Source organism: Leptonychotes weddellii, chromosome 4 (assembly GCF_054177405.1).
Source record: "Leptonychotes weddellii isolate Sample4059 chromosome 4, ASM5417740v2, whole genome shotgun sequence".
In the NCBI taxonomy this organism is placed as follows: Eukaryota; Metazoa; Chordata; class Mammalia; order Carnivora; family Phocidae; genus Leptonychotes; species Leptonychotes weddellii.
The window spans coordinates 170619042-170641494 of NC_138372.1; the positions used below are offsets into that span (position 1 = coordinate 170619042).

Genomic DNA, 22453 nt, shown 5'->3' on the forward strand with positions numbered 1-22453 from the left:
TCGATCATGCGACACGGCGCCAGGTCTGATCAGCCCACCTCCGCGGCCGCAGGAGAGGCAGGTGGTGCTGGCCGAGCTGGCGGCGAAGGCGAAGCTCACGGAGCAGGTTTTCAACGAGGCTCCCGGCATTCGCTGCAACCCGGTGCAGGGTGCCATGTACTCCTTCCCTCGCGTGCAGTTGCCCCCGCGCGCCGTGCAGCGCGCTCAGGTAGGTCGGGCCCAGGTAGGTCGGGCCGACTGGCGACTGGCGTGAGGGCAGGCGAGCTAGGCCCGAGGGCGGGGGGGGGGGGGGAGGGGGCGTGGGCGCCGAGGCTGGGCGCCCAGTCCTGACCGCCCCGCCCGGCCCGACCGCCCCCAGGAGCTGGGCCTGGCTCCAGACATGTTCTTCTGCATGAGCCTTCTGGAGGAGACCGGCATCTGCGTGGTGCCCGGGAGTGGCTTTGGGCAGAGGGAAGGCACCTACCACTTTCGGTGAGGCCCAGCCCCTCATGGTTTAGCCCGGCAGCCCCCAACACCTTTGCTTACCTCCCTCTCCCTTTTAGGATGACCATTCTGCCCCCCATGGAGAAGCTGCGGCCTCTGCTGGAGAAGCTGAGCCAGTTCCACGCCAAGTTCACCCGAGAGTACTCCTGAGGCGCCCCCCCTCCCCTCCCTCTTCCCGGACAGGGTGGGCAGGCAGGTCCCACCCTGGACTTACCATGGCCAGGGCCCTGGGGGGCTCTGGAGCCCTCTGGACTTGCTCCTGCTGCCTGTGGGGCTGGGCCCCTGCCTTTCTGCAGGCCCCTAATAAAGCTGTGAAGCAGCCTGACTACATGGAAGCGGGCTGTGTGCACACCTGTATGAGCCTCCCCTGCCTTTGTCCACTCCTGACTTCCTTTCTGAGCTGGGGCTCCTTGCAGGCCTGGAGACCCAGCCCAGCAGGACATTTGTCCGCCTCCAGGAGGAGCAGTCAAGGAGGGCTCCCAGAGGAGGCGACATTACTGCAGATGCAGCACCTCTCACGGGCTGGGTCTCCGCTGTGGTCTCTGGTCTTGGGGCCGACACTGGCAAACGTCACATAAAAATTAGGAAGAGCAAGAGGTGTGAAGGAAGCCACTAGGTTGGGAATGAAGCTGGACAAAGAAGCATGGGAGCTGAGTTCCAGGGGTGGCCACATCCGAAAAAGTAGTCTAAGGAAGACACAGAGCCAGGTGGCCTGGCTCCCCTTCCTGTACCGCTGGCCTCTCCCCTGCTGGGCAGCACAGGGATCACACTGAGCTGTGAGATGGAGCTGGCTGGGTGGGTGAGCAGCCGGAAGTGGAGTCACAGTGACGACTCAAGGAGGGAGTCTTGGTTTTCCTCCTAAATGGGCAGATGGCACGGTGCTGCTACCTGAGGCTGCTGGAGGAACAGCCATGCCAAGAGTGGGGACGGAGAACGAACAAATAGGTCTTGCTTTGTTTGTATTGGGTTTGAAGTGTGTGACATCCTAGTGCAAACGCAGTCCTTGGGCTGGGAGGCAGTGAGGGGCGGCCCTCCCATGCTGGAGCACCTGAGGGCAGGTGCCAGGGAGGAGAGTATGTAAAATGCTGACGAAGGGGCACCCTGGGGAGACCGAGGCTGGGGGTGGGTGTGCAGCCCTATGTCCTTGCCACAGGAACAGGGATGAGCGCCTACTGTGGGCAAGATAGACACGGTTGTGACTCACTGCAGTCTTCTTAGGTAGGGATGGTAGTCCCCATTTTACAGACGAGGAGACTTGTCGAAGTGACAGGAAACCCACTCGAGGTGGCTTCACCAGCTGTTATTCTAGGGGTTGGGTTGGCTTCAGGGCGTCAAGGGTTTGGAGACTAAGGCTCTAGCTCTGTCCGCTCCGGAGGTGGTTCTTAACCATGGGCCATACTCACTACCCCCTCTGGGCCTCGGGAGCCCTGCGGGGTGCAGCTCTGAGCAGGAGAGACCACATGAGACCCCCACATTCAGCTGCTCCTGGGACAGGCCTCTCCCTCCACAGAGCCGCCCTGGAGGGAGGCAGGGCTTGGGCCCGCCCCACCTGCCTCTCCTGGCCTTGTCGCCGGACACTAGAGGGCGTCCCCGGCAGCAGCGGGCTGCACCCCCCTGGCTGAGACCTTTCACACCGACATGGCTTTCAGGGCCCCCGGCTGGGCGAGGGCCGCAGGGGCGGGAGGAAGCCGTAGTAGACGGGCACTTAAGAGGCCGACTCCTCCCTGGGGGCCGCTGGGAGGACCCGGTGGACACTGCAGCAGCCAGGCTCCAGGTGAGACACCAAGTCAGGGTGTGGGTCCAGGGGTGTCTGGGAGCCGGATCTGATACACTTGGGAGGGTCCAAGGTGGGCCGCGGGCTCGACCCCAGCTAGGCGAGCGGCCGTCGTGCCCGCGGCTCCCCGGCCGCACCCAGGTTGGCCGCTGGGGGCGCCCGAGGGCGGCCGGCGCTCTGGCCGGCTCGCGTGCTCTGTGGCCGCCGCGTCCCGCGGCTGCGTAGTGCGCACGCCCCCAGGACCCGCGGGCGCCGGCCTGTCCCACCCTGACCTGGCCCAGCTCCGGAGCCATGCTGTCGTGTGGCCCCTGACCTCATCCTGACCGGCCCAAACACCGTCCGGAACCGCTCTGCCCCGGCTCCAGGCTCTGGTCCGGCCTTGAACGCAGCCCCCGTCCCCGCCCGGTCACGGCCGGATCCCCGCCCCCCAGCGCTAGCCCCCGGGCGCCCCGCGTTCCCGGCCATGCACGGGAAGCTGCTGCCGCTGGCCGGCCTCTACCTGGTGCAAGGCCTGCCCTATGGGCTGCAGTCTGGCCTGCTGCCTGTGCTGCTGCGGGCGCGTGGCCTCTCCCTGACGCGCGTGGGCCTGGCCAAGGTGCTGTACCTGCCCTGGCTGTTTAAACTCGTGTGGGCCCCGCTGGTGGACACGCGGGGCTCCCTGAGGGCCTGGCTGATGCTCAGCACGGCTGCTCTGGGCCTGGTGTGCGGGCTGCTTGCAGCCTCGCCTCCCGCGGAAGCCGGCCCGGCGGGCCTGCAGGTCCGTGTGGTGGGGCTGCTTCTGTTGCTGAACCTGGGTGCTGCTGTGCAGGATGTGGCCCTGGACACGCTGGCCGTCCAGCTCCTGGAGCCAGCTGAGCTAGGGCCTGGTAACACAGTGCAGGTGGTCGCTTACAAGCTGGGGGCAGTGCTGGCGGGAGGGGGCCTGCTGGCCCTTGTGCCTACCCTCTCCTGGCCCGGGCTCTTCCTGCTCCTGGCGGCTACCTATTGGTTGGCTGCTGCCCTCGTCTGGGCGGCGCCGGCCCTGCAACAGCCGCCCTCGTCTGGGCCGTCGGAACCCGCCCTCCACAGCCTGTGCCTTCTGCAGCACCTGCTGGCCATGCCCGGTACTCTGTGGACAGCAGGCTTTGTGCTCACTTACAAGTTGGGTAAGCGAGGCCGTGAGCCAGGCAACAGCAGGGGTGGGAGCCTGGGGCCCTGGAGCCCGTTTTGTGGCCACCTTCTGGGGGATTAACTGCAGGCTGGAGCCCAGCCTGGCTCTGCAGCTTCTCCAGCTCTAGCTGCACGGCTTCCGTGAGCTCCAGCCGCACCCCCTCGGGTCTCTGACGCTGCTTCATGCTGACCTAAGCTTGGCTGATGCCCCAGGACGGAGGCAGGGCAGGGGCCTGGCTAGGGGAGTGCACCTGAAGCCCCAGGTGAAGGGAGGCGGGAGCCCCTGCTCACATTCTCCCCACAGGTGAGCAGGGTGCCAGCAGCTTGTTTCCGCTGCTCCTGCTGGACCACGGCATCTCCACGCCAGAGCTGGGGCTGTGGAACGGCGTGGGCGCTGTGCTCTGCTCCATTGTAGGCTCATCCCTGGGCGGGGCCCTGCTGGCCAGGCACAGGTGAGCCCTCCCCGGCCTGCTCCACCCACCTGCTGCCACCTGACCCGCGCCACCCTCCCTGACCCGCCCCCTCTCCCCACCTCAGGCAACCAGTGCCCCTGCTGAGGTCGGTGCTTGGGTTCCGGCTCGGGGGTCTGGCCTGCCAGACCACCCTGCTCTTCCACCTGGACACCCCGGGGGTCAGGCTGGGCTCCAGCACAGTCCTGAGAGGTGAGGGGCTGGCCACGGGAGGGGAGGAGTCCAGTGTCCTGGGCCCCGCTGACCTCGGCCCTCCCAGGGGCAGCCTTGCTGAGCCTGTGTGTGCAGCACTTCCTGGGGGGCCTGGTCACAACCACCACGTTCACCCTGATGATGCACTGTAGCCGGCTGGCGCCCAGTGCCCTGCAGGTAAGAGGGTGCGGCTGGGATGTCCGGGGGGCTGCAGGGCTGGGATCCAAGCAAGCCCTCACCTGAGCTCACACCTCGTCCCACCTCGCCCCTGCAGGCCACACACTACAGCCTCCTGGCCACTCTGGAGCTGCTGGGCAAGCTGTTCCTGGGCACGCTGGCCGGGGCCCTGGCTGACAGCCTGGGGCCGCATCTCTGCTTTGCCCTCTTCCTTGCTCTCTCAGGCATGCCCATTCTGTATCTGAGCCTGGCGCCCAGCACCCTGGCCTGAGCTGGGTGGCTGGCCTGCCTAATAAAGCTGAGCGTGCCTGTGGCCTGGCTGTTTGGGGTGTGTGATGGGCAAGGCTGTCCTCAGAAAAGAAGGCTCCTAAGAGTGACTTGAGCATTTTTTTATTCTGCATTTGGGGGCTTCCTTGCCCCCACATTTCCGGTGGTGGGCTGTGCCCAGGGTAGTCCGTCGTTGTCATGGCCATCGATGTCCCTTTTCCCCGATGCAATGCCACACCTGATTCCCTCCGTACTGTGGCCACGCGGCTCCCTGTGCATGCCTGTCTGTGATGTGGGGGAGCAGGGCCCGCCCACGGCAGGGTGGTCAGTGGCCCCACCGCAGGATCTCCTCTGTGGCTAAGCGCATCAGGGCGGGGAAGCTCAGATGCAGGTATCTTCTCCAGAAGCGCCGGTCCCGCCCATACACCTGCGCTGGGTAGCGGGGGCTTCCTGTGGTGGAACGGGACACATGGGCCCTGAGGACTCTGGGCCAGGCCCGGCCCCTGCCCGTTGTCAGAGCCCAGCCTCCTAGGCCCTCACCGATGCCGTGGAAGATACGGGCCACAGCCCTGCCTGAGAACTGCTGGTCTGGCCACGAGGACAGAAGGTGGCGGACGTCCTGGCGAATCTGGTCCTCCCAGTCCTGGATCTGTGGGTGGCGGGCACGTAGTGGAGTGTGAGCGTGTGCGCGCCCTGCAGCCTGACCTCACTGCAGGCCAGGGGGGGCTAGCACTCACCCCAGCCTGTCCTGGCTCTGGGCCCTGCTCGTCTTCTGTGCCCCCTGAACCCTCTTCCTCGAAGTAGCTGCTGAGCAGGGCCTTGAGCCTGGCGCTGCGCTCCTCATCAGGCTGCTCCAAGCAAGGCCCGCAGCTGGGGAAGGCGACGCTGGGGTGACAGTGATCTGTCAGCGCTGCTCACCTGAGGGGAGGGGTGCAGGTGGCCCCAGGCCCCGCCCACCCCTCCTGCACCTGTGAAAGGCCTGGAAGGTGTGGCGCAGGCGGGCCAGAGCCTCCTGCTCTCGAGCTTGTATGTGGCAGTACAGGAAGTCACAGATCTGGTCCCGCTCGTGGGCCGTCAGGTCTCCAGGACTGCGCAGACAGAAGGCAAGCTCCCGGAACTCCACCAGCACCCCCGTGCCCCGAGGTGCACCTGCCAGAGAGCTTGTCACGCACGGGCGAGCGGGCGGCAAGCAGGGCTGCGGCCGAGCGGGGCTGGGGGCAGGGCGCACCTGTCGCGGGCTCTGGCTCCCACTGCAGCTGGCGGAGAGCGTGCTCTACAGAGGCCAGCCTCCAGCCCGCTGAGCCGGCCAGCTGCAGCACGTCGAACTCGACAGAACAGCTTCCCCCTCCTGTGTTCTGCGGTGGCTGCTGGGCCAAACACACAGCCAGGGGGGGACACCTGCACCAGCGGAAGGGACACGGGATGAGCCGTCCTGGCCCCGCGTCCCTGGCCGCCCCCCGGGCCGGGACGTGTGCTCACCTGTGGGCCAGGGCCTGGAGCTGGGGGGCGCCCCCGGGGCAGTGCAGACGACAGCGGGCGCAGGTGGGCGTCAGCAGTTCCAGCCAACGCCGTGGGTGGAGCTCCAGGTAGCACAGCAGGGTCTCAATGGCTGGGGGGCAGGGCCGGGCTTAGGCGACGTGGGCACGTGGGCACGTGGGGACGTGCCCGCCGCCGCCCCCAGTTCCTCACCCTCCTCAGGCATGTCCAGGGCCTGCACCAACGGCTGCACTGGGAGCGCCCGCTCGTGGCCCGGGCACCGGGCTGTGCGCTCCACGTTGGGTTGCTCGGCCTCCCTCAGGGACGTGGCCACGGGCCTGTCCTGGCTCTCGGCTCCGTCCTGCTCCGGGGGCCGCTGGGCGTGGGCACTGGTGCAGGTGCAGGGTGGGAACGAGCACTGGACCAGCTTCTTCACGGCGGGAAAGTCGGTGGCGTCGGCATGCACGTGTCTCCGCAGCTCCCGCAGGTCCTGGCCCTGCGACACGGCGGCCGTGAAGGAGTGGCTGGGGTGGGGGGGGGAGGGGTGGGCTCGAGCGGGGCAGGGAAGAACCTGGGGCTGTAGGAAGAGGTGGCAGTGCGCTGGCTGGCCGTCACGCCCGGCCCGGCCCACAGCCTGCACGTAGCTCTCGAAGCTCGCGGGCAGCCCCAGGTGCAGCACGGCCCGCACGTCTGGCCGGTCCAGCCCCATCCCGAAGGCCACCGTGGCCACCACCACCCGCAGCTGGCCGTCCATGAAGGCCCGCTGCACCCGCCGCCGCTCCCGGCCACACATGCCGGCGTGGTAGGCTTCGGCTACGGCCTTGGGGGCCCGGCCTGCGGGGAAGACACAGACGGCTGGGTAGGCTGTGTTCCTGAGGCAGCTCCCGCGGGGCACGACCCCGCTGACCTCACCTTGGGGCCCCAGGTCCCGGGCCTCGGGCAGGCAGGTGCGGAGCAGTGCAGCAACACGCTCCGTGTCCTCGCGTCTGTTGCAGTACACGATGGCGGAGCTCAGAGCACGGAAACGATCACTCCGCAGCAGCGTCACCAAAGCCTGGGGGGTGACGGCGGTCAGCGGGGTCTGTCGGGGGCCGTGCCTCTGCCCTGGCCCAGGTGTGCACACCTACCTGGTCGGGGTCCCTGTCCATGGACACAGAGAGGTGCAGGTTGGTGGGGATGGTGACCGGCCCTCTGAGGACAAGCTCCTCGGCCACGCCTAGATGCCGGGCCACATCCCTGGAGGTGCTGCGTGTGGCCGTGGCCGTGAGGCCCAGGAAGCAGCGCACGCCCATGTGTTCCTGCAGCACCTGTGTGGGAGCGGAGCTGGTGAAGATGCCCAAGCCGCCCCCCCGGCCTGCTTGCTCGTACCCAAATAAGGCTCACCTTGCAGACGCGCAAGTAGCAGGGCCGGAAGTTGTGGGACCACTGGGAAAGGCAGTGGGCCTCATCGATACAGGCAAAGGCGACCGGCGGCAGCTGAGGGAGGCGGCCAGGGGTCCCTGCCCCAGCCCCAACCAGCGCCTCGGGTGACAGCATCAGCACATGCACCTGGGCCGCCTGAACCTGAGGATGCAAGGTCAGGAGCGTCATCCAGGGGCCCGTCTGCCCCCCTGCCCGTCTTGCCACGTAAGGCCCCTCACCTTCTTCAAGGCAGACTCCCGCTGCTTCCTGGTCATGCCTGAATGGATGCACGCTGCCTTCAGGCACGGGGGCAGGCCAGACACCTGCAGGTCCAGGAGGACGACCAGTTACAGGCCACCCTTCCCTGGCCCTCCCTCCAGCGGCTCTCAGCTGCTCAGCCTGACTGCGACCACCATCTCTGCCTCGGGCTCTCTAGGGAGAACGAGCCCAGACTGTGGAGCCTAGGACTAAGGATTCAGAGCCACCCAGAGCCTTGGCTCAGAAGCGCCAGGAGCAGACAGGCCCTACTGGGGATGTCCCCCCTCCCCAGCGCCGCTCCTCCTAGGGGTCGACCCACGTCTGGCCAGCTGCCAAGTCCCTGCTGTCCTCGGGCCACTATGAGGCCTGGAGTTGTCGACACAGCCGATGGGGTGAGAACAGCTGAGCTCTTTACAGCTCTGATTAGGTAACAGGCAGCAGCCCAAAAGAGCCAGAGGACCTACGGGCACTGGTTCCTGCCTTCTGCCTGGGCCCCAGGTTCCTGTCAGTGTACCTGGTCGTCCATGAGAGACAGGAGGGGAGAGATGACCAGTGTGAGGCAGGGGCTCCGCCGGGCGTAAAGCAGCGCAGGGAGCTGGTAGCAAAGGGACTTGCCAGCACCTGTGGGCAACACCAGCAGCGTGGACATGCCTGGTGGGAGCAAGGGTCAGTAGTGCCACTCCGTGGCCAGGCCTTGGCCCTGCCTCATCCCCCCGGCAGCCAAGCTCACCAGAAAGGATCCGCATGACCACACGCTCCTGCCCGGGGCGGAAGGCTTGGTGCCCCAGCTGCTCTAGGGCCTGGAACACCTCAGCTGGTGTCTCTGTGGACACGGGTGTTGGTCAGCATGGCCCCAAGTCGCCCCCATCTCCCAGTAAAGGCTCTGGGCTGGTAGGCTTCTGCTCACCTGCCACCTGCCCCGAGGGCCCTGGTGGGTAGAGTGGTGGCACACAGAGGGGTGGGCAGTGCGCCTGGGGCACAGACCGCTCCATGGTCACCAACAGCTCAGGCCCAGCGGGCTCTGCATCTTTCTCACTTACTAGAAACGGACACAAAACGGTGGTGTGGGACTCGAGACTAGACTGGGATCTTTCCAGCAAAAACAGGTAGCTACAGTCTGCCCTCTGTCCCTTCATTCACCAGGGAGCTGAGAAATGGCAGTGCCTGTCCTCTGGACTCCTTCCTCCAAGGTGAGCTGGGTCTGCACGTCCTCTTCGTTCTTACTGCTCTTCTGGGGGCCCGGAGTAGGCTCTGCATCAGGTATAAGGAGCTGCTAGGTTCTTTTGTTCGAGCTAGATGTGCTTCCCCCCACTCCCCCCGAGAGTACAAGTGTGCTCCGAACAGTATTAGGAACCCATCACCCACAGTAGAAGTTTCACCTGGTTGGGGGCACTGGGATGACCAGTGGCCTAGCTGCCCACACCGGAAGCAAGAGTTCCTGACTGTGGCTCTGGGCTGACCACCTCCAAAACGCTCCCCTTTCTTCTGCCACTTCTGCTTCCACATCTGGGGGCCGCAAAAGAAGGTCACGAGGCAAAAAGTGGTAGGGATGAAGGGAGTGCCTGCCGCCACCTCACCTGCTTGCGGAGCAGCCTGCCACGGAGCGCTGGGCCCCGCACGTAGCGTTTCTGCTTCATGTTGAGTCGTACGTAATTACCTCCGCTTTGGTTAGCTGATCTAGAAAGGATGTACAAGCAGGCCATGCCCAAAGCCTGCCCCACCCTGGCTCATCTCAAGGCGACCCTACCGGGAGGCTGAACCTCTGGTACCTGGGGGCTGTGGGGCCACTGGGGGGCTGTACCCACAGGGGTTCTCCTGGACCGTCTTCTGCATGTCCCGCAGCGCCAGCTTCCTCAGGCAGAGGTCCTGCTTGGCCACCGTCCTGCTGGGCCTGTGCAGGGTTCCCTTCTGGTTCCCTCCCGCATCTCCACTTCTTGCCTCGTCTGTTGCCGGGTTGGGGGCTCCCTGTAACTCCACCCGTCTGTAGGGCTCGAGTCTCGGGGCCAGTGTTGTGACCAAGGACTGACGGCACACCTGAAGTCAGAGGCTGTGACCCCTCTACACCCAGGTTAGGCTGGCAGGCCTGGGCAGCCCCCAGGAAATCTGGGGCCCCGCTGTGACATCTCTGTAGCCAGTCAGGATCTAGGGAGCTCAGTCGTAGACTCAGGGATGCCCGTAGCTGCTGGAGGCGGCCTGGCCTCAGCCGGGGCCCACGAGGCTGCAGGGGCACCTCACTGACTTCTTCTGGAGAGATGGGGGCAGCCCCTGCACCTGGTGACCCCGGGGAGGGCGTCTTGGAGGAGGGTCTTCGTGGAGGCCGGGGTATGCGGCCCAGGGCTGGCCCAGCCTGAGAGAGGGAAGACAGACCGGGAAGCAGGAACTCAGGTGTCTGGGCTGCTACAGACTCTGAAACCTGCCAGAACGTCCACCCTGAAGCCCCAGGCAAGATGAGAAGCCTGAGGTTTTGGCTCTGAACCCGTCTCAGGAATCTTACCCTGATCAATGCTAGAAGGGGACGTATGACCACATAGGTACAATGGCGTAAGCGTGGAAGGATTGACGAGAAAGGCTATATGGTGACTCTGTTCCTGGGCGGACACTAGCTCTGCATCCAGGGACAGACGCACTGCCTGCTTGGCCTACCGGTGACTCTCACCTGCAGGGTGGCCTTTAGGTTGGTCTTAAGCCTCTTCCCGTAGTCTGGCACAGACCCCACAGGACTTGGCCCAGAAAGACTAGAATGTGGACTCTGGGTCGCAGCTCGATTCAAGTGCGGCCCCCAGCAGCTGGGCTCCGGCCTCTGCAGGAAGAGAGGGTGGGGGTCCGAGCCCTCCTCCAGCCCCCCAGCCCCCCCCCCCCAGGTCCGGTCCTCCCCCGACGTTCTGTGCCCCACAGAGGCCTGATCACGACTCCTCCTGGCTCTGCCATACAGGAGACTGACCCGCAGGCCAGGACGTCCAGGCCTGGGTACCTCCTCCGCCGTCGCGAGAAGCGACTGCTTGGGGCTGCGAGGTCCGATGCCGCCGGCCCGGCTCAGGGCCCCCTTCAGGGCGCGGTACTCCCGGTAGAGCGCTGGGGGTGGGATCAAGGGTCATCGGGGGCCGCCGGGCTCCTTCCCCGCGCGTCCCTCCTTCCGCCCCACGTCCGCGCGCTCACCGCGGGTCTCCTCCGGCGCCGCCTCCACGTCCTCCTGCGGAGGGAACGCGTCAGCCCGCGGCCGAACCCTCAGCCCCCCGCCCCCGGGCAGCCCGCACCTGGCCCGGCCGCCGCCCACACCGCCTCCGGAACGCGCGCTCCCAATCCTGCAGCCGCTCCCGCACGTCCCGCAGCCGCTCCATGGCGCTGGCCCGGGCTTCCGGGCCCCGTGAATCTCCCGCCGCGAGGGCGACGCCGGCTGCCGGCCAATGGGGGCACACGGCAGGGTCGGAGGCGGGGCGGCTCGGCAGCCGCCACCAGGGCAGCCAATCAGTGGGGCTCTAGTGGGGCGGCCAATGGGTGGCGTCTACGTCATCGCGGCGCGCGGAGGCGCTGGGCGGGGCGCCGCGGACGGTGAGGCGGGGCCGGTGGCGGTGGCAGCGGCTGTGGGGCTGGTGAGCGCGGGCCGCCGGCCGGAGATGCAGCGGGGCGGCGTGCGCCCCTGGCCCTGCCTGGCCGCACGAAGCAGGCACGGGCGCTTGGGGCGCCGCCGCCCGGGAGGCGGGAGCGGGAACCGGGCGGTTCGTCCGCGGGGTGGGGGAAGGACCTGGAGCCCTGCGTCGGGCAGAGCGACCTCGGGCCCCGGGGGGACGACGCACCGGCTTCGAGGGGCACATCACGTCCGGGAGGCGGAGGGCGTCGCATTGAGGGTCTCCCGCGGCTCGAGGCGGGGAGGAGCCGGGCGGGGGCGTCTTCGGGGAAACGCCGGGAGCCGCGCGCCGGCGGGAGGGGGCGGCGGCCCCTGCACAGAGGCTCCTCCCACGGTGACCACACTGGCTGCTTTCGTTTCCTCTCGTGACAGGTGCTGGGTTGGTCTGTCCTGTCACAGCGAGGTATGAATCGCCCTCGCGAGATTTGTCTCCAGGCAGAGCAAGGCCGAGGGTTGGCGTTCGGGGCTTCTCAAGAACCAGTGCCCTAAGGACTTACGTTGTGCATGAGGTCCGGAAGAGCAGGGTTCCTGGGGCCGACTGCTCCCCCTTCCCGGAGCTCATCGCCCAGGCTGTGACCTTGGCCTGGCAAGGCTTAGATCTTAGTTTTCTAATCTGTTTCCAGGGGTATGACTGGGAAGCAGTTTTGAGGATGAGGTGTTTGGCCCAAAGTAAGTCCACTGATTGTTGCTGCTGCTGAAGTCAATAGTAGAGCTGATGTCCAAGGACTCCATAGTCTCAGGCATTTACTGTAAGCCTCTTGTTAGCTTGGATGCCCATTCTACTGCGGACTCTATCCACCTGAGCAGTTCCTGGCCTGGGGCCTACCGAATCCCATGGGTTTGAGAGTTGGTCTCTCACTGCGGTTCTCTCTAGGGGAAAAGAGGACGTTTAGACAGGTGGCAAGGACCTTGGTGGGTGAGGTTTGCTTTTTGTCTTTCTGTGAATCTGCAGGGACCTCCGTGCTTGGCAGTACTCCTGGACGGGAGTAGTTAAGACCTGAGGGTCAGGCCTGTCTGGACTCAAGGTTCCCTGGGTTCCAGCCCTTTTTATCTTTGCTGGTATTTATTAAGCTGCATCAGTGCTTCCACTTCCTGTCCAAGGACCACCCGCAAGAGCTGGAGGAGGGTGGGAAGGCAGATTGTGATGTGGCTTCCAGCCCCCTAGGAGTTTCCTACCTCCTCTAGTGCTTGTATGTGTGTGGGGGAAGGGCCTGAGCTCTATTCTGCTTTTGAGGAAGAGAAGGTCTCTTGATAAACAGCTTTGTAATTTGGGAGGCCTCAAGTACAGGTGTGTGGGGGGAGGTCCTGCAGAGCAGTAGCCGTCAAAAGCACATCCGGGCAAGCGGGTCACGTCTGATACTGTGCTATTTATGTACCGTTTGATGGCTACATTTCCCTAAAGAGGCCCCATGCTTCTGGAGGGAGGGAAGTGGGGGGTGGTCTTGTCCCTGTTCCCACTTAGCCCAATGCTAGGCACTTAGCACTTGCTCTTTGGTGCCACGGTCCTCCACTGAGTGTCAGCGCTGTGCCAAGTGTCATGCCGGGCTTGCTAACTACCAGTGATGGAGGAGGCTATGGCCGGGTGGTGGCCTGGGGTCTGTCCTCCCCGCTGAAGGGCCCTTCCCTGCAGGTGGCTTCTTGCCTGGCCCAGCGCCATGCACACGCTTGTGTTCCTGAGCACACGGCAGGTGCTCCAGTGCCAGCCAGCTGCCTGCCAGGCCCTGCCCCTGCTGCCTCGAGAGCTCTTCCCCCTGCTGTTCAAGGTGGCCTTCATGGACAAGAAGACTGTTGTGCTTCGAGAGCTGGTGCACACGTGGCCCTTCCCACTGCTCAGCTTCCAGCAGCTGTTGCAGGAATGTGCCCACTGCAGCCGGGCCTTGCTGCAAGAGCGCCCCAGCACAGAGAGCATGCAGGCTGTGATCCTGGGGCTGACGGCCCGGCTCCACACCCCAGAGACAGAGGCTGGCACACAGCCTCTCTGCAGGTATGGGCTCACCTGAGGGCCCCGAGGGCCCGGGGTGGGGGGGGGGGTGGTGCAGAGAGTGTCCCCTGTGAGGTTCCAGGCGACTGCAAGGGCTCAGTGCAGGAACAGGCGTGTTGCTCCTGTCCCAAGATGGCTGGGAGTGGGTGTGGGCTCTGCTCCCTTGTCTCCTGCTTCAGCCTACCCGTGCTCCCAGGAAGCATGCCCTGCGAGTGCTGGATATGACAGGCCTCCTGGACGATGGCGTGGAGCAGGACCCTGGCACCATGAGCATGTGGGACTGCACAGCAGCGGTGGCCCGCACCTGCATAGCACAGCAGCAGGGTGGGACTGCGGAGCCTGGGCTGGCCCCCATTCCTGTGGAGGTTCGTGTGGACCTGCGGGTGAACCGGGCCTCGTATGCGTTCCTGCGGGAGGCACTGCGAAGCAGCGTAGGCAGTCCCCTGCGGCTCTGCTGCCGGGACCTGCGGGCTGAGGACCTGCCCATGCGCAACACTGTGGCTTTGCTGCAGCTGCTGGATGCGGGCTGCTTGCGCCGTGTGGACCTGCGCTTTAACAACTTGGGTCTACGTGGCCTGTCTGTTATCATCCCACATGTGGCCCGCTTCCAGCACCTGGCCAGCCTGCGGCTGCACTATGTGCACGGGGACTCCAGGCAGCCTTCTGTGGATGGTGAGGACAACTTTCGTTACTTCCTGGCCCAGATGGGCCGCTTCACTTGTCTGCGGGAGCTCAGCATGGGCTCCTCTCTCCTCTCGGGACGGTTGGACCAGCTGCTCAGGTGAGCAAGCCCCGCTACTGCCCTGCCCTTCCTCCTCTCCCGAGACCCTCCCCTGGTCCGGCCTGTTTGTGACCTCCTGTGTCCCCTATAGCACCCTGCAGAGCCCCCTGGAGAGCCTGGAGCTGGCCTTCTGTGCCCTGCTGCCCGAGGATCTGCGCTTTCTGGCACGGAGCCCCCATGCTGTCCATCTCAAGAAGTTGGACCTTAGTGGCAATGACCTGTCCGGCAGCCAACTAGAGCCTTTCCAGGGTCTGCTGCGGGCGGCTGCGGCCACACTGCTGCACCTGGAGCTGACTGAGTGCCAGCTTGCCGATACCCAGCTGCTGGCCACGCTCCCTGTGCTGACGCGCTGCACCAGCCTCCGCTACCTCGGCCTCTATGGCAACCCGCTGTCCATGGCGGGCCTCAAGGAGCTCCTCCGGGATTCAGTGGTGCAGGCTGAGCTACGCACAGTAGTGCACCCCTTCCCTGTGGACTGTTACGAAGGCCTGCCCTGGCCACCGCCTGCTTCTGTTCTGCTGGAGGCTTCCATCAACGAGGAGAAGTTTGCTCGTGTGGAGGCCGAGCTGCACCAGCTGCTCCTGGCCTCAGGCCGTGCTCATGTGCTGTGGACCACAGACATTTATGGGCGCCTGGCTGCAGACTACTTCAGCCTATGACCTCCGGGCTGTCCTGGTGTTCAGGGCTGATGGAGATCCCTCCCTGCCTTAGGTAGACAGAGCCTTCACGGGGCCCTGTTGGAGGCCTGACACAGATGCACTGGTCTCGGGTTTCCTTGCTCCTGGGCATTTTGAGCCTTCCTATGCTTTGTGCAGCACCATGTGCAGTTTGCCCTGTACCCATTCCCCTGACTGGCTTGGGCTTCAGGGCTGGATTCCAGGCCTGCACGGCCAGGTTTGGTTTGGGTGCACTTGGCTACCCTCTGGTGTTGTGGTCCTTTCTTTGGAATGTTTCTGGGGTCCCAGCTGTGAGCTGAGAGAGGGTGTTCTCTCTAGGCCCTTCCCAAGAGCAGACTGCCCTGGGGTTGAAGTTGGAACAGGGACCTGCTTCAAGGAGAGCTGGGTCTCCCTACCCTGGCACCCAGGAGACCACCTGGCTGGGCTTTGGAGCCAGAAGGTGTCACTAAGGTACAAACGTGCAGTGTGTTTGGAACTTAAATTTGTGGTGGTTTTTTCTGTCCTAACTGGTCAGAATGACTTGTCTCTGGCTCTGCTGTCACCCCCAACCCTGGCCGCTGGGTAACTAACAGCTGTTTTCCAGTCCGCTGCCCGCCTCCCCTTCCCCGGGCGTCCCACCCGCCTCACAGCCAGTCTGGGCGCCTCCACAGCCCGTCGCCCCTCCCACCTCGGGGACGCCCCAGGTCCTCCAGCAGGCTGGCGAGCCGGTGTCAGCCCCTGCAGAGCTAGAGGTGACGGTGGTCCTGGGAGGGGTCTTTCCTGGAGGGCCTCAGGAGGGGTGTGGGGAGCCTCCTTGGCCACCGTCCGTTCGCACGTTAGGACTTCCGCCTGCAGAGCTGGGGGTCCGCAGGTGCCTGCGCCGCGCCCTCGGGGCCCCAGACCCCACACACGGCTCGCCGCACACTGCGCAGCTTCTAGCCTTTACTGACTGCGCTGGAGCATGCGCGGGCGAGCCCGCGGGCCGGCCAGTCCGCGAGGCGGACGTCATCCGCACGCGCCCGCCCCTCCCTCCAGGCCCCGCTCAGCAGTGAATTTCATAGGCTGCGGGCGGCTGCAGCGGGAGGCCCTGCCCCGGCCCGGTAGCCGCGCCGTCGGCCGCCTCCGTCGGGCCCTCCGCGAAGAGCGGCTTGGAGCGGTCGATGACGAACATCTCGTGGCCTCGCTCGTCGCGGAGCTCCTCGAGCTGCGCGAAGGTGCAGGGCCCATCCGAGTAGTCGTTGACGAACAGCGCGCCCTCCCCCGGCGGCCCCGGCGCCTTTTTCCGCTTGCGCCGCCGGCGGCAGATCATGGTCGCCAGCAGCAGCGCCGTGAGCGCGAGGAGCGCGATGGCGGCTGCGATGGCCGTCTGCGTGGCCAGGCCCAGGGCGCGGAAGGCCATGCTGCCCGCCTCCTGCAGGGGCTCGTGGCTGGCGGGGCCGGCGTGCGGGGGCGGCGAGGGCGCCAGCTGCAGCTGCTGCTGCCGGGACAGGTTGACCAGGAGCTGGAAGGGCACGCGGGCGGCGCCGCCGGCGTTGGAGGCCTCGCACTCGTACTTGCCCGCGTGGGCCAGGGTGATGTTGGTGAGGAAGAGCATGCCGCTGCCCGTGTCAGAGGCGCCGGGCCCGCCTGGGCGCGGCGCCCCGCGGTCTGGCTGGACCTGAGCCCGTGGCTGCCCTTCGCGAGGCTGGGCCACCTTTCTCCAGGTCACCAGGGGCTGCGGGTAGCCGGAAGCTTGGCAGGCAACCCGCAGGTCGTCCCCTAAGTTGGCTGTCACCTCCAGCGGCTCCACGTGTACAGAGGGCGGGATGCAGATGAGGCTACTGCCAGATACGTCCAGGAGACTTTGAAGTGCCAGGCGCGGGGGCTCTGCACACATTATCTTCCTGTCCCTGGAGCTGAGCAGCCGCTGGCCGCCCTCCTTGATCCATGCTCCCAGCCAATGCAGGGCACAGTCACAGCGCCATGGGTTCTCTGTGGGCAGAGCAGTGGTGGGCTGGTAGCTCAGGGGTGGTTGGCCAGAACAGGAGCCCCCTTCCTACCTCCCCCAGGGCGCCCCTGCAGCCTCTTCTCTGACCCCAAGCTCCTTGGAGTGTGGGCAGGCTCTTCTCTGACCCCTTCAGTTCTGTGATGCATGTTCCAGGTTCCTAATTTCTAAGAAAGCCTCTACTCCTCTGAAGTCTCTGCAACAAGTCCCATTATTTTTGGGGAACCTTGGTGTGCACATAGACATCCTACAGCACTGAGACCTTGCAGGTCCTGTCAGCCTTGTCTTCAGGTGCTATGTCCCGGAATGCCAGACCTAGTTTCATCCTTCCAGTTTCTGCCTGCTTGCCCTGATAGCCCCTAAGTGTGCAAGTGCAAGCCCCTCAACTCTTTCAAAGGATCTCTACCTTTTCTGTCTTCATTAGGCAAGTTCCCTGAGCTGTGTCCCTTCCAGCACCCCCATTCCTATCAGACTTCTACCATGGGTGCAGGTGGCGGCATGACCCTCCAGAGTGCTCCTGGATGGTCTGCAATTCAGAGCCACTGAAATCAAAGTCCACTCCACACCTGCGCCTGTTTCCTACTGCCACCCCTGTGGCCAGGGAATAAACCTTTGCATGAGATCCCTTCCCCCGGGGAAGGAGGTACCTGTGAGGCGCAGGACCTGCAGGCTGGCCAGGGGCTGTAGGGCCTCACGGCTGATGGTGCCCAGTTGATTCCTGCTGAGGTCCAGCAGTGCCAATGAGGAGAGCCCGGCCAGGGCCTGGTCCTCCAGCAGCTCAATGCTGTTTTCCTGCAGGTGCAGCTCCTGCAGTCGCTGAAGGAAGGACAGCAGATCATCAGGGAAAGGGGCCCTGGGACACAGGATCCCTTTCTAGCAGGCTAGACTGGGTTGACTTTTCTCCCTTTCACTACCCCTTGCCCTTGCCCACCTAACCCCCTCACCGGTAGGTGCAGGAAGGTGAAATCCAGCAGCTGCACCAGCTGGTTACCCGCCAGGTAGAGTGCACGGAGCTGGGCCAGGCCGGCGAAAGCGCCAACTCGCAAGCCGCGTAGCCGGTTGCCGGTGAGCGCTAGCTCCAGCAGGCGCGACTGCGCGCGGAAGGCGCCTGGCTCCAGGGCGCGCAGGCTGTTATTGTGCACGTAGAGCCGGCGCAGGGCTGCGAGAGGAGCCAATACGCCCGGTTCCAGGCGCGCGATGCTGTTGTCCTGCAGGAACAGCGTCTGCGGGCCGGACGGAGGGAGGGAAGGAGGGGATTCGCGCCGCTGAGGGAGTCTCCCTCTTCCCTGGGGCGCTCCAGCACCCACAGGGACGCTCACACAGCCCTCCCTCCGTGTCGCGGGCGCCTCTGCTCCGCGGCCCAGCGGCCCCACGCGGTGCCCACCTGCGTCCCAGGTGGAATTCCGGGCGGGACGACGCGCAGCCGCAGGGCGCCGCACTCCACCGTGACGCTGTAGCAGCGGCAAGCGGCCGGGCAGCCGGCGGCGCGGGCCGGGAAGTCGGGGAACCACAGCAGCCACAGCAGCAGCAGTGTGGGCGCGCCCGGGGCCATCTCCCGCGGGACTGGCCGCGGGCCACGAAGCTGCAGCCTCCTGACGGGCTTCCTTATAGTCCACCCGGATGTGATGTGCCTCCTGAAACACAGGTTGGCAGGCCTGCCCCTAACACTTGAGAGCCAGAGAAGGACATGATGGAGGCCCACACCTTGTGTCTAGTTTCTGAAAAGTTATAAATCAGTGCAAGCAACTGATTAAAAAAAAAAAAAGTTGGTTTCCCTCCTTTATAAAAACAGTCATGAAGATCTGGGGCATCAGGTTTCAGTTTGGAATTTCCACTGTTCTTAGTCTTACTACACAGGCCATGTGGGGAGAGTCAACCCTGCCCGAGCTCTCTTCTCTTCCCATCTATCTCCGTCTGGCACTGTAAGGGGCTTCCTGCTCCTGCGTGTGGACGTCTGCATCCGGCTTCCCTCTACATTCTAGCAACTGGCCACTCCTTGAATCTAAGGTGCAAGAAGCTAGTGCAAGGTGAGGTGGTGAAGCCCAGCACCCAAGCACAGGCTAGAAGGGGAAGAACAGGCTCTGGGAAGACATCTCCCCTCGTCCACATGGACTCCTCTCTGTGAGACCTCCAAAAGCCGAGTCCATAACAGAAGTCTTGTGCCCCCAACACAAGGCCCAAGGCCCCACACTGCCAGTGTCCTTGTCTTCACCCGACCCTGACCCAGCATTGTCTAGTCCTTTTCTCCCTAGAATTCATGCTGTGTTCCCCGACCCTGGGATCCACCTGATGTATCTTGATGGGTCACAGGGGCAGAACTGATCTGGGAGCCACCAGCCACAGGAAAATGCAAACACAGCCTTATCCAGCCCCTGCCCCTGCCCTCCTGGGGGTGAGAGTGGGTGGAACAGCTTGCAGAGAATTAGGGGTATTTCTCAGGGAACTTGTTAGAGAATTAGGGGATGTAGCACACAATACGAAATGACCTATGTTCTCCCTGCTGGCTCCCAGCAAGTTGCTTCTGTTTTTTTGGCTCTGGAACAGCTGGGTTGTAAAAGAGGGGCCTTGGGCCACCAACTGGGTTTCTAGGGCAGTTTCCCAAGTGGGCTGTGGGAGCAATGACCTCCTAAACTGTGAAGGAATATATAGTGTGTTTGGGATGTATGCAGATGCATAAATCTGTGATCCTAGAGAGATGGGGAGGCCTGGGACTAGTTCCAGGCACAGTAAGTCCAGTTTTAAAGGTGGGGACTTGGGCCAAGAAGCCAGCTAGTCTGGAACTAGGGATAGCAAAGCTGGGGGTGTGCTGTTATCCAGCCTCCAGCCCTTCCTCAAAGGGTCCCGCTCTGAACACCTGCCTGTTTACCAAGTCTCCCTGCTAGCAAGAGGGAGTCATGTGGAAAGGGACCAAGTGGCCTTGGTGTCTGTTCAAATCTTCCTCTAACTTGTAACTCACATGATTATTTAAAGTCACTAGAAATGAGGTAGGCACAGCAAAAGTTTTAATGGAATATAGCTTTGGCCCAGGCAGAGGCAGTTCCCAGGTGTCTCCGGATATGTGTGAACGCCAAGGACCTGAAGGCATACTCTGGGCTCCTGGGATCCATTTCCCTGAGCCAAAGCGCTGGCCCAGGGCTTGCCCACCCAGCCTCCAGCGGCAAGTCCTCAAGTAGAGGAGCTTCTTGGCTTCCTCCTTAGGATTCAAGGCATTGCGGTTCACAGGGACACCCCCTAGACACTGACTGGAATAAAAGGGCCGGCCTGAGCAGGGATGAGGGCCCAGGCGGGAAGAGCAGAGGAGGCCTGCCCAGAAAGCCTTTTACCCAGCGGACAGCCCTCTAATCCGGTTGGGCAGGGGGCGGGGCGTCACACACAGGATTCTGCGTTGGCTGTCACCGTCTCCAGGGCGCCCATCTGTGCGGGGACTGGAGGGGCGAGGAAGCCCTGCGACCCCCTCGGGCTCAGGGCGAAGCCAGAGCCGCATGCCTCGATTACCCCCACGATGCCACCTGCACCCCCTCCAGCGCGGGTCTGTCCTGGGCCAGTTCAGGGCAGGGCGTGGTCCCTGCCAGGTCTCCTCCCCTTCTCGGTCCGCGTGGGGTACAGAGCCGGAACGGCCCCCGATCCCGCCCCCATGCCCGCTGACCTCGGGTCGGGCGCCCCCTCACCTGACACTCCCGCGGCGCGGCTCCCCCGCCGAGCCCGCGGCGCCGCGGCCCACCGAGCAGCGCCGGGCGGGGGAGGGGCGGGCGCCGCTCGCGCACGCGCACTGGAGCCCCCGCGCCTCAGGCCCGGCCTCCCCGGCCAGCCCCAGTGAGCGATGGCCAAACCAAAGGACGCCCCAGGCCCGAGGCGTGGGGAGGTAGCAGAAGGGCCCGCGACCCCACCCCTCCTCGCGGTCGAGGCCACGGACGCGGCAGCACCTCGGACAGCGCCGAGCAGACCGTGGCCGCGGTGCACCTGTGCCGCGCACGCGCATTCGGCCGGCGCGCTCTTTGGGTGCGCGTGCGCAGCGATGCGCGGCCGGGACCTCGCGGGGAGGGGGGCGGGACCGCGGGGTTGGGGGGCGGCCAGGGGCACCTGCGGCTCAGGGCCGCGGGGTGAGCAGCAGCGGGGCCAGGTCCATGGTGAGGGCGAGGCGGCGGCCTTGCCAGTGCACGTGCGAGGGCAGCGCAGACGCGCCGGGCGGATACTCGAAGCAGGCGCTAAGCTCGAAGGCCAGGGCTGAGCGCACCAGGCCCACGCCGCCCGCACGCTCCGGCGCCGGGTGGTAGAGGCGCCCATTGGCTGCCAGGGGCAGCAGACGCGCCGGCTCGAAGGGCACGGCCAGGGCCTCACCGCCGCCGCAGTAGGAGAGACGCGGGGGCTCGCGGCCCGAGGCCAGCAGGTGCGTGAAGACCACGGGCCGGTCTTCGCAGCGCAGGAAATTGCGCTCCCTGCCGCAGGGCGAGAGGAAGGGGAAAGAGGCCTCGTAGCGACCGCTGCGGTTGGGTCTCAGGCGGGAGAAGAAGGTGACCAGGAACTGTGGGTCTGGAGGTGAAGGGGCGCGGTTGCTTACCATGCCAGTCTACACGGGGCCCCACTCCCCCAGGCAAACGGCTTGCCCTGGGCAACGCCAAGGGCTGGCACCGCTTGTCGGCCCACCACTTTGGCCTCAGTCTAGACAGCAGGGCTCTTGTGCGCAGGATGCCCAGTCCTCTGCTTCGGGCGGGCCAGTGGGGAGGCTGGGGAGCAGAGCCCATCAGGGCCTTGCTGAAGGGAGATGGAAGGTGGGTAAGAGGGTGCAGCAGTACCTTTGAAGCAGGTGATGAAGTTCTTCATTTTGGAGTCATCCAGGAAAAGCTGTGGACAGAGGGGCAGGCCATTGCCCATGAGTCCCAGCTGGGAGCCAGACAGAGTCGGCCCCAGGGCGGGGTTGGCATTGGGCAGGCCTGAGCTGAGGCTAGTGTCCGCTTCCCTTGCTCGTGTGTACACACCGTGTGCAGAGAGACGAGTGCAAAGTAAACCGGGGGCCCTACCAACATTCCCGCATCTACGCCGCACTCCGGGCCGTGCAGGTGCCTGAGCTGCCATGCTTTCCCCGTACCTCTCCCTTCCTCAAGTTTCTAATTAAGTGTGCCACCTCCTCCGCGGAGGCTCCCGGACTTGCTTCCACCCCCCAGGGCTTGCAAATCAGGCAGGGCGGCCCCGAGGGCCGGGGACCGCAGGGAGGGGCAGGATCTGGGGATGCAGAGCGCGCGAGACGCAGCTGCAGCTGCGTGTGGCAGGTTGGCTGCTGGGGGTCCGACCCCTCTGGGGCTGAGGCCCGACGCCCCAATCTCTCCAGCTCGTTGACCCAGCTCCGCAGTCACGTTCACTTAACCTCAGAGACCCCGCCCCTCGCAGGGGCCCTCCCTCCGACCCCACCTCTCTTACAGGTGCGCCCCCTCAGGCCCCGCTCCAGGCCCACCTGGCCCTGATGATCCACGTAATAAAAATACTCTCGCGTCCGGGGCTCTGGGGCCTGGCCCTGCGTGTAGGAGATGTCCCCGCCTCCACCGCAGGCCCGGGTCCCTGGGGACCGCGCCAAGGCCAGGGCGCCGGTCCGGAGCGCTCCGCATGCCTGCCACATCTTCCCCCGGCGCCGGAAGCGGCGGGCCGGTCACGCGGGGCTGGCGCTGCGTGAACACGCATCCCCCGGCGACTGCGGCCTCACACTTCGGGTTCCGGCACTGGCGCGGAGCTCGCTTTCCCTGGGCGCACGGGAATCCGGGACGGCGGGAGCGGCCCGCCCTGCTGT

General features: G+C 65.0%; 6 protein-coding genes across 39 annotated transcripts in view; 3 read left to right on the forward strand and 3 right to left on the reverse strand.

The window, feature by feature from the left end:
* Nucleotides 1–838, forward strand: part of GPT (glutamic--pyruvic transaminase) — a 4525-nt gene extending 3687 nt beyond the window's left edge. Inside the window, exons 6-8 of the mRNA XM_081817162.1 lie at nucleotides 6–208; nucleotides 359–471; nucleotides 543–838. Coding sequence (XP_081673288.1) covers nucleotides 6–208; nucleotides 359–471; nucleotides 543–633 — 407 coding nt within the window. The 3' untranslated portion in view covers nucleotides 634–838. The remainder of the gene's footprint in view (nucleotides 1–5; nucleotides 209–358; nucleotides 472–542) is intronic.
* A 1533-nt stretch (nucleotides 839–2371) lies between these two features.
* On the forward strand, nucleotides 2372–4558 carry SLC33A2 (solute carrier family 33 member 2). The gene is made up of 5 exons (XM_006746290.3): nucleotides 2372–3402; nucleotides 3711–3858; nucleotides 3944–4068; nucleotides 4136–4245; nucleotides 4343–4558. Exons 1-5 carry the CDS (start codon nucleotides 2721–2723, stop codon nucleotides 4514–4516), a joined length of 1239 nt encoding a protein of 412 aa, XP_006746353.2. The 5' UTR covers nucleotides 2372–2720; the 3' UTR covers nucleotides 4517–4558.
* A 61-nt stretch (nucleotides 4559–4619) lies between these two features.
* On the reverse strand, nucleotides 4620–11057 carry RECQL4 (RecQ like helicase 4). 5 transcript variants are annotated; one of them, XM_081816736.1, is made up of 23 exons: nucleotides 10902–11056; nucleotides 10804–10837; nucleotides 10619–10719; nucleotides 10304–10447; nucleotides 9417–9994; nucleotides 9225–9324; nucleotides 9027–9153; nucleotides 8788–8898; nucleotides 8555–8686; nucleotides 8378–8470; nucleotides 8162–8268; nucleotides 7629–7712; nucleotides 7372–7551; nucleotides 7116–7295; nucleotides 6901–7042; nucleotides 6560–6822; nucleotides 6202–6484; nucleotides 5992–6121; nucleotides 5741–5910; nucleotides 5481–5661; nucleotides 5250–5397; nucleotides 5053–5161; nucleotides 4620–4962 (listed from the first exon to the last, which is right to left on the reverse strand). In XM_081816736.1, the coding sequence occupies exons 1-23, from the start codon at nucleotides 10983–10985 to the stop codon at nucleotides 4838–4840; spliced, it is 3606 nt and encodes a 1201-aa protein (XP_081672862.1). In that variant the 5' UTR covers nucleotides 10986–11056; the 3' UTR covers nucleotides 4620–4837. The 5 variants fall into 5 exon arrangements, 4 of the variants coding, with proteins under 4 accessions (XP_081672862.1, XP_081672861.1, XP_081672860.1 ...); XM_081816735.1 differs by having other exon boundaries at nucleotides 8162–8298; XM_081816734.1 differs by having other exon boundaries at nucleotides 6202–6822.
* Nucleotides 11058–11154: 97 nt separating this feature from the next.
* On the forward strand, nucleotides 11155–15192 carry LRRC14 (leucine rich repeat containing 14). 28 transcript variants are annotated; one of them, XM_081816778.1, is made up of 6 exons: nucleotides 11155–11237; nucleotides 11645–11781; nucleotides 11896–11941; nucleotides 13036–13256; nucleotides 13433–14034; nucleotides 14126–15192. In XM_081816778.1, exons 3-6 carry the CDS (start codon nucleotides 11923–11925, stop codon nucleotides 14691–14693), a joined length of 1410 nt encoding a protein of 469 aa, XP_081672904.1. In that variant the 5' UTR covers nucleotides 11155–11237; nucleotides 11645–11781; nucleotides 11896–11922; the 3' UTR covers nucleotides 14694–15192. The 28 variants fall into 28 exon arrangements, with proteins under 28 accessions (XP_081672904.1, XP_081672905.1, XP_081672911.1 ...); XM_081816779.1 differs by having other exon boundaries at nucleotides 11645–11675; XM_081816764.1 differs by having other exon boundaries at nucleotides 11156–11237; nucleotides 12225–13256.
* An 82-nt stretch (nucleotides 15193–15274) lies between these two features.
* LRRC24 (leucine rich repeat containing 24) lies at nucleotides 15275–20653 on the reverse strand. Of its 3 annotated transcripts, none has more exons than XM_081816751.1 (5): nucleotides 20343–20653; nucleotides 18059–18308; nucleotides 17619–17897; nucleotides 17322–17481; nucleotides 15275–16661 (listed from the first exon to the last, which is right to left on the reverse strand). In XM_081816751.1, exons 1-5 carry the CDS (start codon nucleotides 20651–20653, stop codon nucleotides 15733–15735), a joined length of 1929 nt encoding a protein of 642 aa, XP_081672877.1. In that variant the 3' UTR covers nucleotides 15275–15732. The 3 variants fall into 3 exon arrangements, with proteins under 3 accessions (XP_081672877.1, XP_081672876.1, XP_081672878.1); XM_081816750.1 differs by having other exon boundaries at nucleotides 17322–17490; XM_081816752.1 differs by having other exon boundaries at nucleotides 17322–17490; nucleotides 18059–18392; nucleotides 20343–20428.
* Nucleotides 20654–20761: 108 nt separating this feature from the next.
* Nucleotides 20762–22319, reverse strand: C4H8orf82 (chromosome 4 C8orf82 homolog). Its single transcript, XM_006744771.3, has 3 exons — nucleotides 22124–22319; nucleotides 21468–21516; nucleotides 20762–21204 (listed from the first exon to the last, which is right to left on the reverse strand). Exons 1-3 carry the CDS (start codon nucleotides 22283–22285, stop codon nucleotides 20762–20764), a joined length of 654 nt encoding a protein of 217 aa, XP_006744834.1. The 5' UTR covers nucleotides 22286–22319.
* Between the last annotated feature and the right edge of the window lie 134 nt (nucleotides 22320–22453).